The 16,756-nt window shown below is 42.7% G+C and overlaps 1 protein-coding gene across 2 annotated transcripts in view; it reads right to left on the bottom strand.

Annotated features, from left to right (window-relative positions):
• FBXO3 (F-box protein 3) overlaps nucleotides 1–12,474 on the bottom strand; it is a 37,044-nt gene extending 24,570 nt beyond the window's left edge. For both annotated transcript variants that reach the window (XM_003480711.5, XM_085011515.1), the window contains exons 1-3: nucleotides 12,354–12,474; nucleotides 7,940–8,029; nucleotides 5,175–5,338 (exon numbers count right to left, since the gene is read on the bottom strand). In XM_003480711.5, the coding sequence (XP_003480759.3) occupies nucleotides 5,175–5,338; nucleotides 7,940–8,029; nucleotides 12,354–12,457 (358 nt within the window). In that variant the 5' untranslated portion in view covers nucleotides 12,458–12,474. The remainder of the gene's footprint in view (nucleotides 1–5,174; nucleotides 5,339–7,939; nucleotides 8,030–12,353) is intronic.
• Nucleotides 12,475–16,756: the final 4,282 nt, after the last annotated feature.

Genomic DNA, 16,756 nt, shown 5'->3' with positions numbered 1-16,756 from the left:
AAATATAATCTTTAAAGGAGAAATGTTGAAAGCTTTTTCCTTCTGCAGTCAGAAATATGAGGACACTCGCTATTATCATTTATATCCAACACTGTACTGAAAGCCCCAGCCAGTTCAATAGAGCAAGAGAACTAAGGAAAAGACATACACGGATTGAGAAGCTAGAAATAAAACATTCGTTATTCTATATCCTCAAGGAAATACAAATTAAAACCACCACTATCTACCCACTAGAAAGGCTAAAATAAAAAGAATGACAACATTAAAGTGCTAGTAGGAACATAAAGTAGGAAAAAACACTTTGGGAAATAACAGTATCTTTTGAAGTTTAATATAAGCACATTCTACAACCCAGCAAACTCAATCCTAAATATGTACCTGATAGAAATATGTGCATATGGGAGTTACCGTCGTGGCTCAGTGGTTAACGAATCCGACTAGGAACCATGAGGTTTCGGGTTCGATCCCTGCCCTTGATCAGTGGGTTAAAGATCCGGCGTTGCTGTGAGTTGTGATGTAGGTTGCAGACGCGGCTCGGATCCTGCGTTGCTGTGGCTCTGGCTTAGGCTGGCAGCTACAGCTCCGATTAGACCCCTAGCCTGGGAACCTCCATATGCTGTGGGAGCAGCCCTAGAAAAGGCAAAAAGACCAAAAAAAAAAAAAAAAAAAAAAAAAAAAGAAAGAAATACATGCATATGTACATCAAAAGTGATCTACAGCATTATTTATATAATACCAAAGACTAGCAATAGCCCAAATATTCATCAAGAGTAGAATAAATATATAAATTGTGGTCTAATCATATAGTGGATCATTTATACCATAACAAAAATGAACTGATACAACATAGCTGAATCTCACAAATGAAACAAATAATTCACACAAAATACATGTTTAACTAAGCAAATTATATAAAGTTCAAAAAGAAAACTACTCAGTGGAATTAGCAATCAGGATAGTGGTTACCCCTGAAAAAGACAGAGTCCCAGGCCCACATAATTATTCTACTTCTTGACTTATAGGGTGTTGCAGTGGGTGTGTTCGCATAGTGATAGTTCACTGAGTTGCACACTTACGACCTGTGTGCAGCTCTGCAGGTGGGTTAATATCATTAGTGATGGCCTGTGGCTATTGTGTACTCCCATGTCTGTGATGAGAGAAACACTTCACTCGGTGGTGATCTGAAAATCCATTACCCCAATCTAACCATAAGTAACACTTTAAACAGAGTCTGTCTGAGGGACGTTCTGCCAAATAGCTAATACTCCTTAGAATTAGAGGCCAAGGTCATGAAAAGACAAGGAAAGACTGAGAAACTTCCACAGACCAGAGGACACCAAGGATACATGACAACTCAATGCAATGTGGTATTCTGAATTGGACGCAGGAATCAAAAATGGATTCCCTTGATGGAAAATCTGGTGAATTCCAAATAAAGCCTAGAGTATAGTTAATAGTAATGAACCAATGAAGACTTGAGCTTGAAGCAGTGACCCATGGGGCAATATCTTAGGGGAGACGGAACTGGGTGAGAGGTGTACAGGAACTCTCTGTACTATCTTTGCAATTGTCCTATGATCTAAAATTCCTACAAAATAAAAGTTTATTTTTCAAAAAGTTCAGTAAAAAAGAAAACAAGCTGAACAGCTGCCCGAACCAGACGTTGGATGAGAAAAGAAACTAATATTTATATAATTAATACTATGTGTTGGACATGCAACATAGTACATTAGTATTTATATAATTAATGATATGCGTTGGACATTTAACATATTACGTTAAGAAACCAAGAATTTCCTAGAGAGAGATGGCAAACCAGAAAAAAAGCACAACAAATATGGCAAAAGATAAATATAAGGAAATATGTTTAGAGGTGCTGCCTATGATAATAGAATTTGGGACTCAGACAGGTTCAAATCTCAGCTCTACAATTACAGTTGGCCCTCTGTAGGCACACATGTTGAGGTTAAGGATATAAAGGGCAACTCTGGGACTTGAGTATCTGCAGGTTTTGACATTCTCAGGGGGTTCTGGAACCAGTTTCCCATGGGTGCCAAGGGATGACTATACTGACTAGGATCTCCAGCAAGTTATTTCACCACTTTAATCGAGTTTCTTCATCTGCAAAATAGAAGGTAATACCACCTACCTGAGAGAATTATAGTAGAGGATTAAATAAGCTTCATGAGCTTATTAATAAAATGTTTTGCTGGCCTTCGATTAAGTGTTCATTTACTTTCCCTGCCCCAGCCTTCTTATATGAGGAAGCAGTGAAAAGGTCACTAGGAGTCAAGAAACCTGTATTAGAGTTCTAGCTCTGTTACTTAACCAGCTATGGGATCCTGCATAAGTCACCTAACTCCTCTGAGCCTGTTTATTCACCTGTAAAATGAAGGGACCAGTTTAAATCGGGGATTATCAAACCACAACTTGCAGGCCAAATCTTGGCCTGCCACCTCCTTCTGTAAATAAAGTTTTCTTGGAACATTGCCACATCCATTTGTTTTTGTACTGTCTATGGCTGCTTTCCCTCAATAGTAGAATTGAATAGTTGTTAACAGAGACCATTTGACCCTCACAGCCTAAAATGTTTACTACCTGGTCATTCAAAGAAAAGATTTGCTGGCGTTCCTGTTGTGGCGCAGTGGTTAATGAATCTGACTAGGAACCATGAGGTTGCAGGTTCAATCCCTGGCCTTGCTCAGTGGGTTAAGAAACCCGAGTTGCTGTGAGCTGTGGTGTAAGTTGCAGACGTGGTTGGATCCCGCATTGCTCTGGCTTTGGTGTAGGCCAAGGCTACAGCTCCAATTAGGCCCTTAGCCTGGGAACCTCCATATGCCGCAGGAGTGGCCCTAGAAAAGGCAAAAAGACAAGAAAGAAAGAAAGAAAAGATTTGCCAATTTCTGGTCTAAAGGATTTCTAAAAGTGCCTTCCGACTCTAAAATTTTAAGCGAACACATAAGGTTAGTATGAAATTTGAATATACATAGTATATATCATTAGGTTGGTAGAAAGTATGTCAATATACTATAATTTCAAGATACTTCATCAAATCGTTCCCAAGCCCAATATCCTATTTTGCCAAATTTCCTTCCTGTCTGTGATCTCTATAACTTTGAAATTAAGTCAGGGACTCTAGCCCTTGAAATGAGTAGCTCGGTTTAGGACTCAGTCCTAAAACACAGAGGCTACATTAATAGAATCCCCAGCTTTCTAGGTGTCAGAGCCTTTATCCTATTCCAACTCATGGCAAAGACCCCAGAAAACTGGCACCCAGGAGTAAAATAGGGCCATCAAGGAATTCTCTGGTAACCTCACTTCCAACCATTAAGTACAGAACAGTGAGCAGGGAGCCTGGGAATAGCAAATTGAGTGCCAAAAAAATAATAAAAAAAAAAAAGAAAGAAAAAGAAAAAAGGAGCTGCTGTGTACCCTTAACTCCTTCCTTTCTTGACAGCTCTGTGCCTCAAGAAGAACAATGTCTACATACTCATAGTCCAAATATCCTAATATTGAGCTAGCTCTCTAAGAGTCCTAAGACAGTCTAAACAAAACAGGAGAGGTCCTCTCTTCTTTCCACTGCTGTTAAGACCACAGCTCTAGAGTCAAATCCTGGCTCTGCCTTTGCTTTGTGATGGCAAACAACTTATCTGGCTTTTTATGCCTCAGGTAGCTCACCTATAAAATGAGAATAGTTCTTACCTACCTCATAGGATTTTGGCAACTTAAATGGAATAATACAAAGTACTTAGCTTAGTGCCTAGCTTTGTGTTTAATCAATAGTAGCTATTACAAACCCTTACTTATTTCATTTATCACCACCAAATACTTAGGGTCAGAATTATTTTTCTCTTGAAATTACTTAATCCCATATACCAGGTGAATATTATTCTTTTCTTTCAAGAAAAAAAAAAGAACCATTAAAAATATGAATCAAGGAATTCCCGTTGTGGCTCAGCAGTAACAAATCTGACTAGTATCCATGAGGACGTGGGTTCGATCCCTGGCCTCGCTCAGTGGATTAAGGATCTGGTGTTGCCGAGAACTGTGGTGCAGGTCAAGACATGGCTCAGATCTGGTGTTGCTGTGCAGCTGCAGCTCCAATTATAGCTAGATAACTTCCTAGCCTGAGAACTTCCATATGCCACAGGTGTGACCCTAAAAAGCAAAACAAACAAACGAAAATATTAATCAAAGGTACTTTCCCTCAAAGCTCTACTCTGCCACATTATTCTCTTCTACCCTGTAGCAGTTCAATTTTAAGTACCTGGTCATGCAATCGTGATTTGTATGAAATTCATATTTGTATAGGAAGGACAAGAGAAATATGAAATGTAAAAAGAATGCCATTTCAAGAGAACTTAGTTCAAAAGGAATAGATTTAAGAATGACTAGTCCCAGTTTCAGCTTAGCAAAACCAAAACACATATAAAATTCCTTTTAATGGAGAAATTTGAAATAAAAACTTGAAGGCTAAAGCAGATACACAGCAATATATCTGCAACCCATTTATACATATCTTGGGCATAAATTTAAAAATCAAAGTAACAGGCAATAACTTGATAATGCTTCTTGCCAAAATTGGACAATAACTGTATATTAGAGAGAGCACAGACTTTGGGGATCAAATAGATGGTGGTTCAGATCTTAGTTTTCATTATTCTGTAAATGTCAAAATAGGGATGGAATTTTACCCTACTCTATTTTGCTGCTCTTACATACTTAAAGACCTAGGCTGTAATATTTTGTCTTCCTAAATATTATACTTCCTAAATATTACACAAGTAAGTCAGACACTTACTTGTACTGAAAATAGGGTGATACAGTAAGCAATTTTTCAATTAAAAAAAGTCTTTTAAAAGAAATCACAGTAGTTATCCTCAAGCAATTTTAGCATTACTAGTTTCTTTATCAAAAACAAATATAAGGATAAAAAGAGTTCAGCTTTCCCCTGTAATAAAGAATCATGTGGATCCTGAGGTAGGCAAAAACAGGGCAAGCACCAGAGCCAGGGTCCTTTTAGCAACATAGGCTTTCCTGGCTAAATGTGAATGGTGAATTGCAGATAATGTTGGAGTAGCACGGACTGGTATAGATGATAGAAACCCAAAGCTATTTGGTTATTTATACTATAGTAATTCAAACGGAGCAGGGAGACCTTGCATTCCCAGTACCTTTCAGAGATAAAACCATCCGAGGACATCTGGGTTCCAAATATTTCTTGAGATCATCCCAGGCCTTTTTAATAGCAGCATAATGGTCAATATATCTTCCTACATCAGAGTAAGTGTCAATGAAGAGGGATTTCCAACATTGGTTCTTCTGTGTTTTCTCTTCCCTAAATAGATTTAAAAAATAAGATTAAAAATCTTTTGAAGTGAAATTACCATATACTTTACAATTACCAACATACTTTATTGGGAATTTATGGTTACTTTTGCCTTCCTTTTCATTTATTTTAGCTTCAAATGAAGACTAGGTCGCAAAAAGTGATACATCAGAAAATTTAACAAATTTATTGTTAGCATGGTGGGATTGTCAGTCACTTACTTTCTTACTTTCTACTTAAATTTTTCTTAAGTGTTCTAACTTTTAATAAGGTATAATTTGAATAGTACATAAAGTATGAATTTTAACTCGCTCCTAAAAACACATGAATTATAAAATTTTAAAACATGTATTTGTTCTATTTTTAGAGAATATTTAGAATTTAATGATATGAGAACATTAATTTATCTACACTGGATTAACCAAAGAATTACATAGCATATCAAAGGAATCACATGATTCAACATTTCTATGTGGTACCATTCCACAAACATTTATTGTCTACTTAGCCACTGAGGACATTTAAAGATAAGGCACATTTTTGCCTTTAAAAATGTATAGTCTCGGAGTTCCTGCTGTGGCGCAGTGGAAATGAATCCGACTAGGAACGATGAGGTTGTGGGATCGATCCCTGGCCTCGCTTAGTGGGTTAGGGATCCGGCGTTGCCGTGAGCTGTGGTGTAGGTTGCAGACACGGCTCGGATCCTGCATTGCTGTGGCCCTGGCCTAGGCAGCTCCGATTAGACCCCTAGCCTGGGACCCTCCATATGCCTCGAGTGTGGCCCTAAAGAAACAAAAGAAAAAAAAAAAAGTATAGTCTAATCAGGGAGAAAGAATGAAGGTAAATTCCAGCGTCAGAAGTCGTAAGGATAAGGTAAAGAGAAATAAGGATAAGGCAGCCAGGAAGGGCCTAAAGGTAACATCCTGAGGAGCTTGGGTCTTATCTGGTAAGGAATGGAGAGCCACTGAAGGGTTTTAACAGCGGAGTTAAAACCAGCTGGGCATGTGGTTGGAGAGGGGTGTACACTAGAGGCACAGAGATGAATCAGGAGGGTTTTACAACAGTCCTGGTAAGAGGCGATGAATTGAACTAAAACTGTGGTGGCTACATGAAATGAGAAGAAAGACTCAAGAAACAGACAGGGGCCAACATGAGAAAGCGTCAGTAATTGAATGAACGTAGGGAGAGAAGGACAGATGAGATCTAGAATGATTCCTGTTTCCGGCTTGGATGCTGGGATGGAGAGTACTGCTATGAAGACACGAATGCTGGAGGAGCAGGTTTAGGGAGAGGGAAAAGAATAATTCAGGGTGTTGTGTGTGTGTATTTCAGGAGGGAGTGGAGGTAGTGATGGAAGGGAAGTATCTTTTCCTTTATTTAAATATTATACATACATATCATTGAAACCAAAAAGTACCAAAGAACTTATGATGAAAAACTAGGCAGTCTCCTATTCGAAGTCCAACCCCTCAAGGGAAATTTTAATTATTTCTGGAAGTTATTTCTGTAATTCTAAATATTTATGCCTCTAGTTCTTTTCTTTTTTGCTTTTGGCTATGCCGGAGGTATGCAGAAGTTCCTGGGCCAGGGACTGAATCTATGCCACAGCAGTGACCCAAGCCATAGCAGTGACAATGCCATATCCTTAACCCCCTGAACCACCACCAGGGAATTCTGATGCCACTAGTTCTTTTTTTTTTTTTTTTTTTTTTTTTTTTAGGGCCACACGGGCGGCTTATGGAGATTCCCAGGCTAGGGGTCTAATCAGAGCTATAGCCACCGGCCACAGCCACAGCCACACCAGATCCGAGCTGTGTCCGCAACCTACATCACAGCTCACAGCAACACCAGATCCTTAGCCCACTGAGCAAGGCCAGGGATGGAACCCTCAACCTCATGGTTCCTAGTCAGATTTGTTTCTGCCACGACGAGAACTCCACTGATGCCACTAGTTCTTGATTGATCAATTTTACATCTATCTACTGATACCCCAAAGTAAAAGATCAGAATACAGCAATCCTTAAAATTCCCTCGTCCCCATTCTTCCTTCTCCCAGTGTTCGGAGGCTGTATTATTACTTTTTAGTTCCACTGAGTAGCTTGCAGCTTTAAAGAATATCTTTAAACCTCTACTTCTTGCTTCACCAACTTCCATCCCTACCTGACTCCCCTCGATCTGAGAAAAAGATATTAGCAATCCTACCCTTTCTTTCACCTTTCCCAGCTCCCACTTTCTGTCATCTGTATTTGGTTAAAGTTATTAACATTTACTGAATTCGGTGAACCCTTGTGGGCCCTGCAACAGAAAGGTACAAGAGACGGTTGTGCAAACACATGTGAAGCTCAGCAGGGATATCGGGGTGGACACTCAGGTTTGGGAGCTGGAAGTGCACAGGTCTCCAAAAGCTGCAGCAGTGCATGTGGGAGACCTCGCAGAAGGAGAAGAGCAGGCAGCCAAGGACACTTGGAGAACACCTGCATTTACTGGCAGGCACAAGAAGAGCCATCAAAGGAGACAGACGACAAGTGTTAAAGAGGAGACTCAGGATAGACTGGCTTTAATGGAAGCCAAGGGCCAAAGTTCAAGAAAACATGTTTCCCAAATACTTACTCAGATATCAGCCAATATTTTTTGCAATGTCTTCTCCACAGTGGATCGTGACTTGATAGCTGGCTAAGTCTTCGACTGACATAGCAACAACTGGCAGGGACCAGGTTCGGGGTTAGTGTGAAAGAGAACAAGAAAACAATTCAAAAATAAAGATTAAAATATTCATGTTAAGTTTTGTTTTATTCCTTTTGCTTTTCTGCTACTTTCTACCCTTATGATTGCAAGATGGTATGTTTTTAAAACCTGTTTAACCTGTTAGCTAGTATAATTAACTTGTGAGTAACTATTTGAGTTCACAAAGAAACATCAAAATAGCTTCAACTGTAATTTTCACATGAAGTCTATAAAACATAAACCATTGGAGTTAATTTCAAATCAAAGAACTTTCCCATATTTATTATTGGGGCAGTAATCAATTCTACATATAGAAACATTATTCAGGTATAAACAAGGTGTTCTTTTTAAGATCTGTGAAACATGTGATGTTAAACATACAGGCTTTTGTTTGTTCTGCTCTAATTTTTTTCTTAAGGCAAAGAAGTATTATAGCCAAAAACAATTATAGCAACTATTGGAAATCCCACCTATAAAAGATGTCACATTCACAACAGTTCTGATTGAATATCCGTAGCTATTCAAACTATGATCAGCTGCTCAAAAACATGGAATGTTAGACACAAATAATTTTCCTACTTTACAAAGATTTCTAATCCAATAGAATTAATCCTCCAATCCTGTAAATTCTAACCTACATAATTAATTTGCAAAAAGACTGAACCTAAGATTTTTAAAAATGGGTTTCTATCCTTTCAGAAGAGAAGTCAAAGTTATAGAAAGTAGGTACTCAAAGCTCCACTTGGTCAATAGCCAACCAATTAAGGGAATCTTAAATCACATGGGGTTTGTCAAGACCATGAGTGGGGCACTTTAAAAAACAACTGATGGTAAACAGAACAGCCTTTGTTCATTTTTCAGATTGTACACAAACATCATCCTCATCTTTTTCTGCCAACGTCAGGAGATGCCCAAACTAACATTTGCAAACCCAGGAATCCCTCCGGTTCTGGGAATCCAAAGTCTATCCCCCCCTTTTTTTGGATGCCTCTCCCTCCACTGTCCCAAGAGTTAAGCAACATTAAAAAATCTCTGGAATATGCACCAAAGGTGATTTTGATGCACATCAAAGATGAGATCTACTGTCCTAGAGGTTCTGACTCAGTCGGCATGTGGTTAGATCTGTACCTCAGGCATGTGCATATTTAAAAAGTGCCACGTGTAATTTTGACACAGTGAGGGTTAAAGGTTATGAATGACACACAATAAATACCCTGGAATGGAGAGACCAAGCTATGCAGCTTATATTACACAATGACCCCAATGGGCTAATCCAGTTCAGCAAATAGGTACCCAAAACTTCAGAGCTTAGCAATAGGCAGGACACTTGATGATGCTGAGTTACATAGAGCAGGAAAGAAGCTGCAGTACACTAGGAACTTTTCTGTGAATAAAACTCAATGGTATTTGAGGCAGCTTACCTGGGCTCAGGGATGCCCAGATAGCTGGTTAAACATTATTTTTTGATGTATCTGTGAAATGTTTCCAGAAAATAATAGCATTCGAGTTGGTGGACTAAGTTAGCCAGATGGCCCTCCCCAGTGTGGGAGGGCATCATTCGAGGCAGGGAGGGCCTGCTGAGGACAGAAAAGCAGAGGAAGGGTGAGTCTGCTCTCCGTTGGATCCTAAGCTGAGACATCCATCTTCTCCTACCTGTGGCACTCCTGGCTTTCCAGCCATCAAACTCAGACTGGAATTGATACCATCAGCTCTCTAGCTCTCAGCCCTGCCAACTATGCTACCAGCCCTCCTGGGTCTCCAGCTTGCAGATGGCAGATCACAGGACTTCTCCGTCTCCACAATTCACGAGTAAATACCTTCTAATAAACCACACACACACACACACACACCCTGTTGGTTCTGTTCCTCTCAAGAACCCCAATACAGGAGTTCCCGTTGTGGCGCAGTGGTTAACGAATCTGACTAGGAACCGTGAGGTTGTGGGTTCAATCCCTGGCCTTGCTCAGTGGGTTAAGGATCCGGCATTGCCATGAGCTGTGGTGTAGCCTGAAGACGCAGCTTGGATCCTGCGTTGCTGTGGCTGTGGTGTAGGCTGGTGGCAAAAGCTCCGATTAGACCCCTAGCCTGGGAACCTCCATATGCCGGGGAAGCAGCCCTAGAAAAGGCAAAAAGACCAAAAAAAAAAAAAAAAAGAACCCCAATACAGTATTCAACTCAGTTCACTTCCACGCACATTTATGGAGGAATCATGTCACTTCTGCTTAAAACTTTGATTTCTACCTAAAGCATTTAAAATGAAATCTGATCTCCTCACCTTGTTCCACAGGGTCCTGCATGATCTCACCAGTCTCTTTTCAAGCTGCTCTGACTGTGAGTCACTCCCTACCTCCTGCAACACCAATCTTCTAGCTCCTCCAACAGGCTGTGCTATTGTCCAATCAGCTTCTGAAAACACTGTTCCTTCTGCCAGGACTGCTCTATGCTGTCGTATATGGCAGCACCTTCCAATTTGCACTAAATCCTTAACAGAGCAATTGGTTCATTTCCTTCATAACCCACAGCAGATCTTGTAATTATGCACTCGTTTGTTTTTGCATCTTGCCCACTAGACTGTAAGCTTGTGAGAGGGGACTTATCTGTCTTGTGCATTACTGTATCCCCAATATTTAACAGGGGGGCATACAGAAGTCACTCAAAAAAAAAAAATCCATTGAGTAAATGGTGACTACAGATATAAACAAGACAGTCTTTACTTTTAAGAGCTGCACAATCTATCAGGTATGGTAAATAAACTGCGGAAGGAAGGAAGAGGTAGAGAAACTCAGGAGAGGGGGATCTGAAAGGAATTCCATCTTGCCAGCCTGAGAAGAGGGGGACACAGCATTCTCTGCAAGGACCAGAGCTTAAACCACAGAACAAAAAAAATCCCACAAGTGTGTTATGCTGGCACAGGTTTGGCTAGAGTGGACCATGCCAAATAATAAGAGCCTTAAATGTTCCCAGAAGTTTAGGTTATCATCTGTAAACAAGGAGCATTACAGATTTTTAAGGAGGATGACAGCCAAATCTGTCTTAGAAAGATCACTCTGGGCAATGCAGCCCATAGATGGAAAGAGTGTGTGTGAGAGTGATTTCTAAGAGGCTATAGCAACAGCTATTTCAGATGAAAACGGTTTGCAGCTGGAACAGCCTCTTCCAAAGAAAAGAAACTTTCTCTGCTTTAGTACAAGCCCGGAGTAGAGAAAAAATTTTTTTCCAGAAAAATAGAAGTGTTACAGGTGCTAATATAGATAGCAGCCAGAAACTGGAGCTATACTTCCGTCACCACTTAGCTAGACCAACCAATAGCTACCGCTGACTTCATGAAGACTGTATTTCTAAAAGGATCCCTGGCAACACAGAGCACCATCGTCAAAAAGCTAGAATCCAATGGCTAATCCGAAAAACAAAACAAAACCAATCTTGCCTACCTATCCTTAAGAGGGCGACTTTGCCTCCTCTGCAAATATATTTGGTGGCACAAGAAAGAGCCACGCCACCAGCTGTCAAGGGTGTAAACAGCGCCATTTCTTCCACCATCCCAGGCTGTCCCAAGCGCTGAAGGAACCGGGCATTTAAATACCCCTACCAGCCATCGGTGTTTATTTTTGGAACAGATGCTGGGAAACCCACGGCATACAGGAGGGAAGATGGTCACCTGTATCGCACCACCGGAAGTCAATACCAAAACACAAAATCCAACGTGCAACCTTGAGGAGGAAGGCTCAGAGCGAAACAGTTTTCTATCATAGAAGTCCGAAAGTGAGCCCTGCTAGATATGTTGCCGCAGAAGTCGCACCTGGGGGTCAGGGGGTCGCCTGGCTTCTCTCGGGCGTCCCACCTGCCTACTTTGGCGCCCCACTCCGCAGGCCCCATGCCCAGGCAGAGAAGAGCGGTCGGCCCGGACGGGGAATTTTCCAAAGCGTCCAGGGGTGCCTGGTTCGGGCAAAGACCCCCGGGACGCCCGGGAGGTGCGAGGCGCGGGGGTCTGCCGGTCGGCAGCAAGGAGCAGTATCTCCCGGGTTACAACTGGGCCTCGCCGAGGCCTGGGAGAGAGAGCTTTCGGCGCTCCTCAGGCCTGCGCCCTGAACGGGAGGAAGACCTCGAGGCGGGGTCCTTTTCGCCTCCGGCCTTGTCCTGGCCCCCAGGTGGCTCTGCGGGATCAGGGCGGCCTTGGCGTCACCTTCTGGTTGACGCGGGGGTCCGGGTCCTGCCAGTGAGCCGGGCCTCGGTCCCTCCTACCTTACAGCCTTCTCCCCAACCCATGACCCCACCCCTGCCATGCGCATCGTTCCAGTACTTGATTAGGTCCCGGTAGTCCAAGAAGGATAAGATGAGAAGCAGGGGATCGGTGGGCAGCGATTCTAGGGTCAGCGGCGCCGACTCGGTCTCCATGGCCGCCATCTTGGCTGGCCCGGTACAGGCCTGGCCCCGCCTCGACTCCGCCCCTGACCCGCCCCCACCGCCACCGCCCAAACCACTCCCCGGCCGCTCGCACAGGTTTGTTATGCAACCAACAAAATAGCCCCGCCCATGGGGCGGGTCCTCGGAAGGTTCCGCCCGCCTTCCTGCTGGTCCAGCACCAGAGCGCAGCGGAGTCCTCTGCATTCCTACGCCGGCTCTCCAAGCTGCTGGAGCTCTGCCCTTTGCCCAGATGCTTGCCCTTGGGTCTCCTGGGTTCTCTCCTCCAATCCTGGTCTCTAAACTTGCCCAGCCCGGACCCCTTTGAGCCTTTATTGCCAAACCTGTCTGGGTCACTCCAGCTCCTCCGGCGAAATTTTACCTCCAATATCCTCGAAGCGTGGCCCCAAATGTCACAGTAAATTCTCTTCACCTTTGGCCCCCAAATCCACCGCTTTTCTTCGTTTTCCGACCTGGAAATCCCTATTTTCCCCCTACAGCCTACCTTGCGGGGCGTGTCCTTTGCACACAGCAGGAGACTTGTCTACCCGGTAGAGTTGGAAATCAACTAGGTACTGGGGGCGGGGTAGCATTCCGAACTAGAGCATTCACATTCATCTTTGAGGTCACAGTTTTAACCCCCTCCCCAAGTAAAAAGTGCACAGGGACTGAATCTGAGGATCGGTCCCTCTCAATTTGGTCCACACAGAAAAATTTCAGTCTATTAGAGCAATGCAAAGTGTAGAGTAAGTGTACTTTTTTTTAATTGAAGTATAGTCGATTTACAAGGTTGTGATAATTTCTGCTGTACAACAATGTGATTCGGTCATACATATACACATATCCATTCTCTTTCAGATTCTTTTCCCACATAGATGATCATGATCACAGAATACTGGGTAGAGTTCTCTTTGCTATACAGCAGGTCCAGGTTGGCCAATAATTCCATATACCTCAGTGTGCGTATGCCAATCCCCCAGTTCATCTTCCGCCCCAACACCTGTCTGCTTTGGAAACCATACGTTTTACAAAGTGTGTGAATCTGTTTCTGTTCTGAAATAAGTTCATTTGTATCCTTTCTCTTAGATTCCACATATAAGTGATATATGATGTTTGTCTTTCACCGTCTGATTAGCTTCACTTGGTTGATAATTTCTAGGTCCATCTATGTTGCTGCATTATTGCATTCTTTTTTAATGGCTGATGGATTTTTTTTTTAACCAAGACTTAATCTGACAGGTAAAAGGTATGAAAGGATGAGCTGAGACCCCAGTGGGTGTGACTGAGGCACAGTGATGGCCACTTTTCAGCTTAGACAAGGTGGTAGTAAAGTGGGGTGGGGGCAACACATCATGGATTATGAGCTTAAGAATGCATTACTTGAGTTCCCGTTGTGGTGCAGCAGAAATGAATCCGGCCAGGAACCATGAGATTGTGGGTTTGACCCCTGGCCTCATTCAGTGGGTTAAGGATCCAGCATTGCTGTGAGCTGTGGTGTAGGTTGCAGACACGACTCAGATCCCTCCATGCTGTGGCTGTGGTGTAGGATGGCAGCTGCAGTCCCGATTAGACCCCTAGCCTGGGAACCTCCATATGCAGCAAGTGTGGCCCTAAAAAAAGACCAAAAAAAAAAAAAAAAGTGTTATGTATGAGATTTCTTCTTTTCCGTTTCTTTTCCAAAGGTAATACGGTGTAAGGAGCTTCGGGAAGTCCAGTCAGGACTTCACACATTTGTTATTTACTAGAAGTGGGATGGTGGACTAGTTAACTATGCCTAAGTTCTAAGAAAGTTTCTTCCTAACTATTTGGAGAAGTGGAAATGATTCTCCCTCTGCCATTCTACCCACTGCACAACCACAAAACACTCCATTTCCTCCACTCACCACACCATTAATGCTTTGTAAGTATGGTTTTGTCTAATATTTATAACCCCTGCCCTCTGCCCCTCTGCCCCCACTGTATTACGTTTCTTTATTTCCTGAACCTTATGATATTTTGACATCCTAAAAACCTTGCTGACTACGCTCCCAAGGGCTAGCTAATTTCCAAAGATCGCAAACAACTCACTAGGACACACCTCTCTTATGCAAGCCAAGCACTCCCTTTATCTAACTCTCACACACCGTGCCACTATCTCCCCTGCCCTAGATCATCCCAGGGCCAGGTACCAGGGAATGAGAGAACCCTGCTATAGCCCAAAACCCACCATTTATTGTCCAAACTAGCCCAGTCCCCAGCTGTTGACTCTGCCCTGTCCAGTGCAAACTCCAATAAAGGCTCTGTCCTGAACTTTCCCCTCGTTTCTGCTTCTGCCTCGCCTGACCCAAACCTGTTGCTTCCACTGGGGCCTTGCATGGCGTGGTGTGCCCCCTTCTCTAGGGAAATGTAATCAAAATGGCATTGGCTTTGCCATTTCTCCCTCAGGTGGGCTACTTTACTTGTTTTAAAGCGAAACTAAACTAAAATCCCACAATCAAAAATGAGAGACTTAACTAGAAAACAAACAAACAAAAACCAGTAGCTAAACAACAACAACAACAACAACAAAACCCCAAAAACCTCTGCTTACATCTCTGGACTATCAAGCTATTTGTGAACCTATTTAGAGCATTTACTGAATTAGATTCAGGTCAGTTGTTCGCTGTTTGTCTCTCTCACCAGGCTGTAAACTCTCAGTGTTTTTCAGCCTTGTAACTCCAGGACCTACCAGGACATTCAAGTAGCAAGTTTAAATTCAGGTGGAATGGATGAAGACAGAACTGTCATTTCTGTTTACAAGGGAATCATACTTGTTGATATAGGTAAATGCCTATAAAGACATTTGACCCTAATTTGTGTTTGTCTCTATTTCTCCCTCAGATGGGCTACTGTACTTGTTTTATTTTATCTTATTTTTAAATTTTTTTTTTTTTTTTTTGTCTATTGTCTTGTTAGGGCCACACCCATGGAGATTCCCAAGCTAGGGGTCTAATCAGAGCTGTTGCCGCTGGCCTACGCCAGGGCCACAGCAACACAGGATCTGAGCCGTGTTTGTGACCTACACCACAGGTCACAGCAACGCCAGATCCTTAACTCACTGAGTGAGGCCAGGGATCGAACCCGCAACCTCGTGGGTCCTAGTCAGATTCATTAACCACTGCACCACAACGGGAACTCCTACTTTACTTGTTTTAAATTCAAAAGCTGGTAGGAGTTTCCAAGCAGACTACATTTGTTTCTGCTATACTATTGCATTTTCCTTCCCTTTAGTCCAGTTCTGATTAAAAGTGTAAAGATACTTGGCATGGCCAGGATTAAGGTGAGATGAAAGATGTGCTCACTTGGGGCCCAAAATTTAAGGGAGTACCCAAAAACCCTCAATAATGAAAGTAATAATAATTTAATGCCATGTTTTAAAAAATGTTAATTAATGCAAAAAAACTCATGATGAACAAAATACCAAAATCTTAAACAAAAATGGGATTCTGCAGTGCTATGTAAGCTGTATTGGAGCCTAAGGCAAAAGAAAAAAATATGCACTTAAATACATGCTTTGATCTTTTTTTCTAAATGCCTATTTTTCCCTAGAAGGCTGGGGGCGGGGATCAGGCAGAGGACTTGCTTCTCCCATGTGGCTGGGCTCAGAGCTCCTTCCACTTTCCACCCTGGGGGGTGCCATCAGGTTGCCCTAGGCTCCATTTTCCTGCCCCAAATGGTTTGAAGCAGGTAAGGGAGGTTGGAGGATCAATGCAGGTGAGCAGGACACAGGAGAACCCTTTCCTGTGCTGTGGCTTCCTGTTACCACATCCCCCCCAGACACCCAATCACGGTTGGAAAGGGGTAGGTGGGGGAAGCCAGGACTTGGCTATGTGGGTCCCCTGGACCTAGGCTGAGAGCGAGGGCTCCATAGCCTTTGTGCCTGGGTGGGAGAAACAGTCCCTCCAAGTCTGCTGGTTGTTTTGGAAGCTAGTCTCTCAAGGACATGGAAAGATTTCACCAAAATAGTATTTGCTTGCCACTGATATTGCTATCTATGATAGATCAGAAAGCACAAAATTCCAAAAGAAAAGTTCCTATGTGGTATTGAAAAAAAAGGTCTCTATTCTCTCAAGAATAGAAATAGATAATGCCTGAGAAATAAATATACTTGTATGCTCTCTTCAGAACCCCAGCATCATCTTGGTCCGTGGCAAGTAGGTCTTAGTGTGCAAGGCCCTACCTCTAGGTAATTACGTTGTAGCTTCATGGGCTTCGAGGTTCCCATTGGCTGTTCTGGTACCTCCCTCACACATGCATTCATATGGCATCACATGCAAGGTTCTG

This window comes from Sus scrofa, chromosome 2 (genome assembly GCF_054392235.1).
Source record: "Sus scrofa isolate SSC_HxYL_T2T_F1_AM1 chromosome 2, Sscrofa_HxYL_maternal_Yorkshire_Landrace_v2.0, whole genome shotgun sequence".
Classification (NCBI taxonomy): Eukaryota; Metazoa; Chordata; class Mammalia; order Artiodactyla; family Suidae; genus Sus; species Sus scrofa.
Note: the sequence above shows the minus strand (reverse complement) of the source record. Positions and strands in the feature narration are given on the sequence as shown.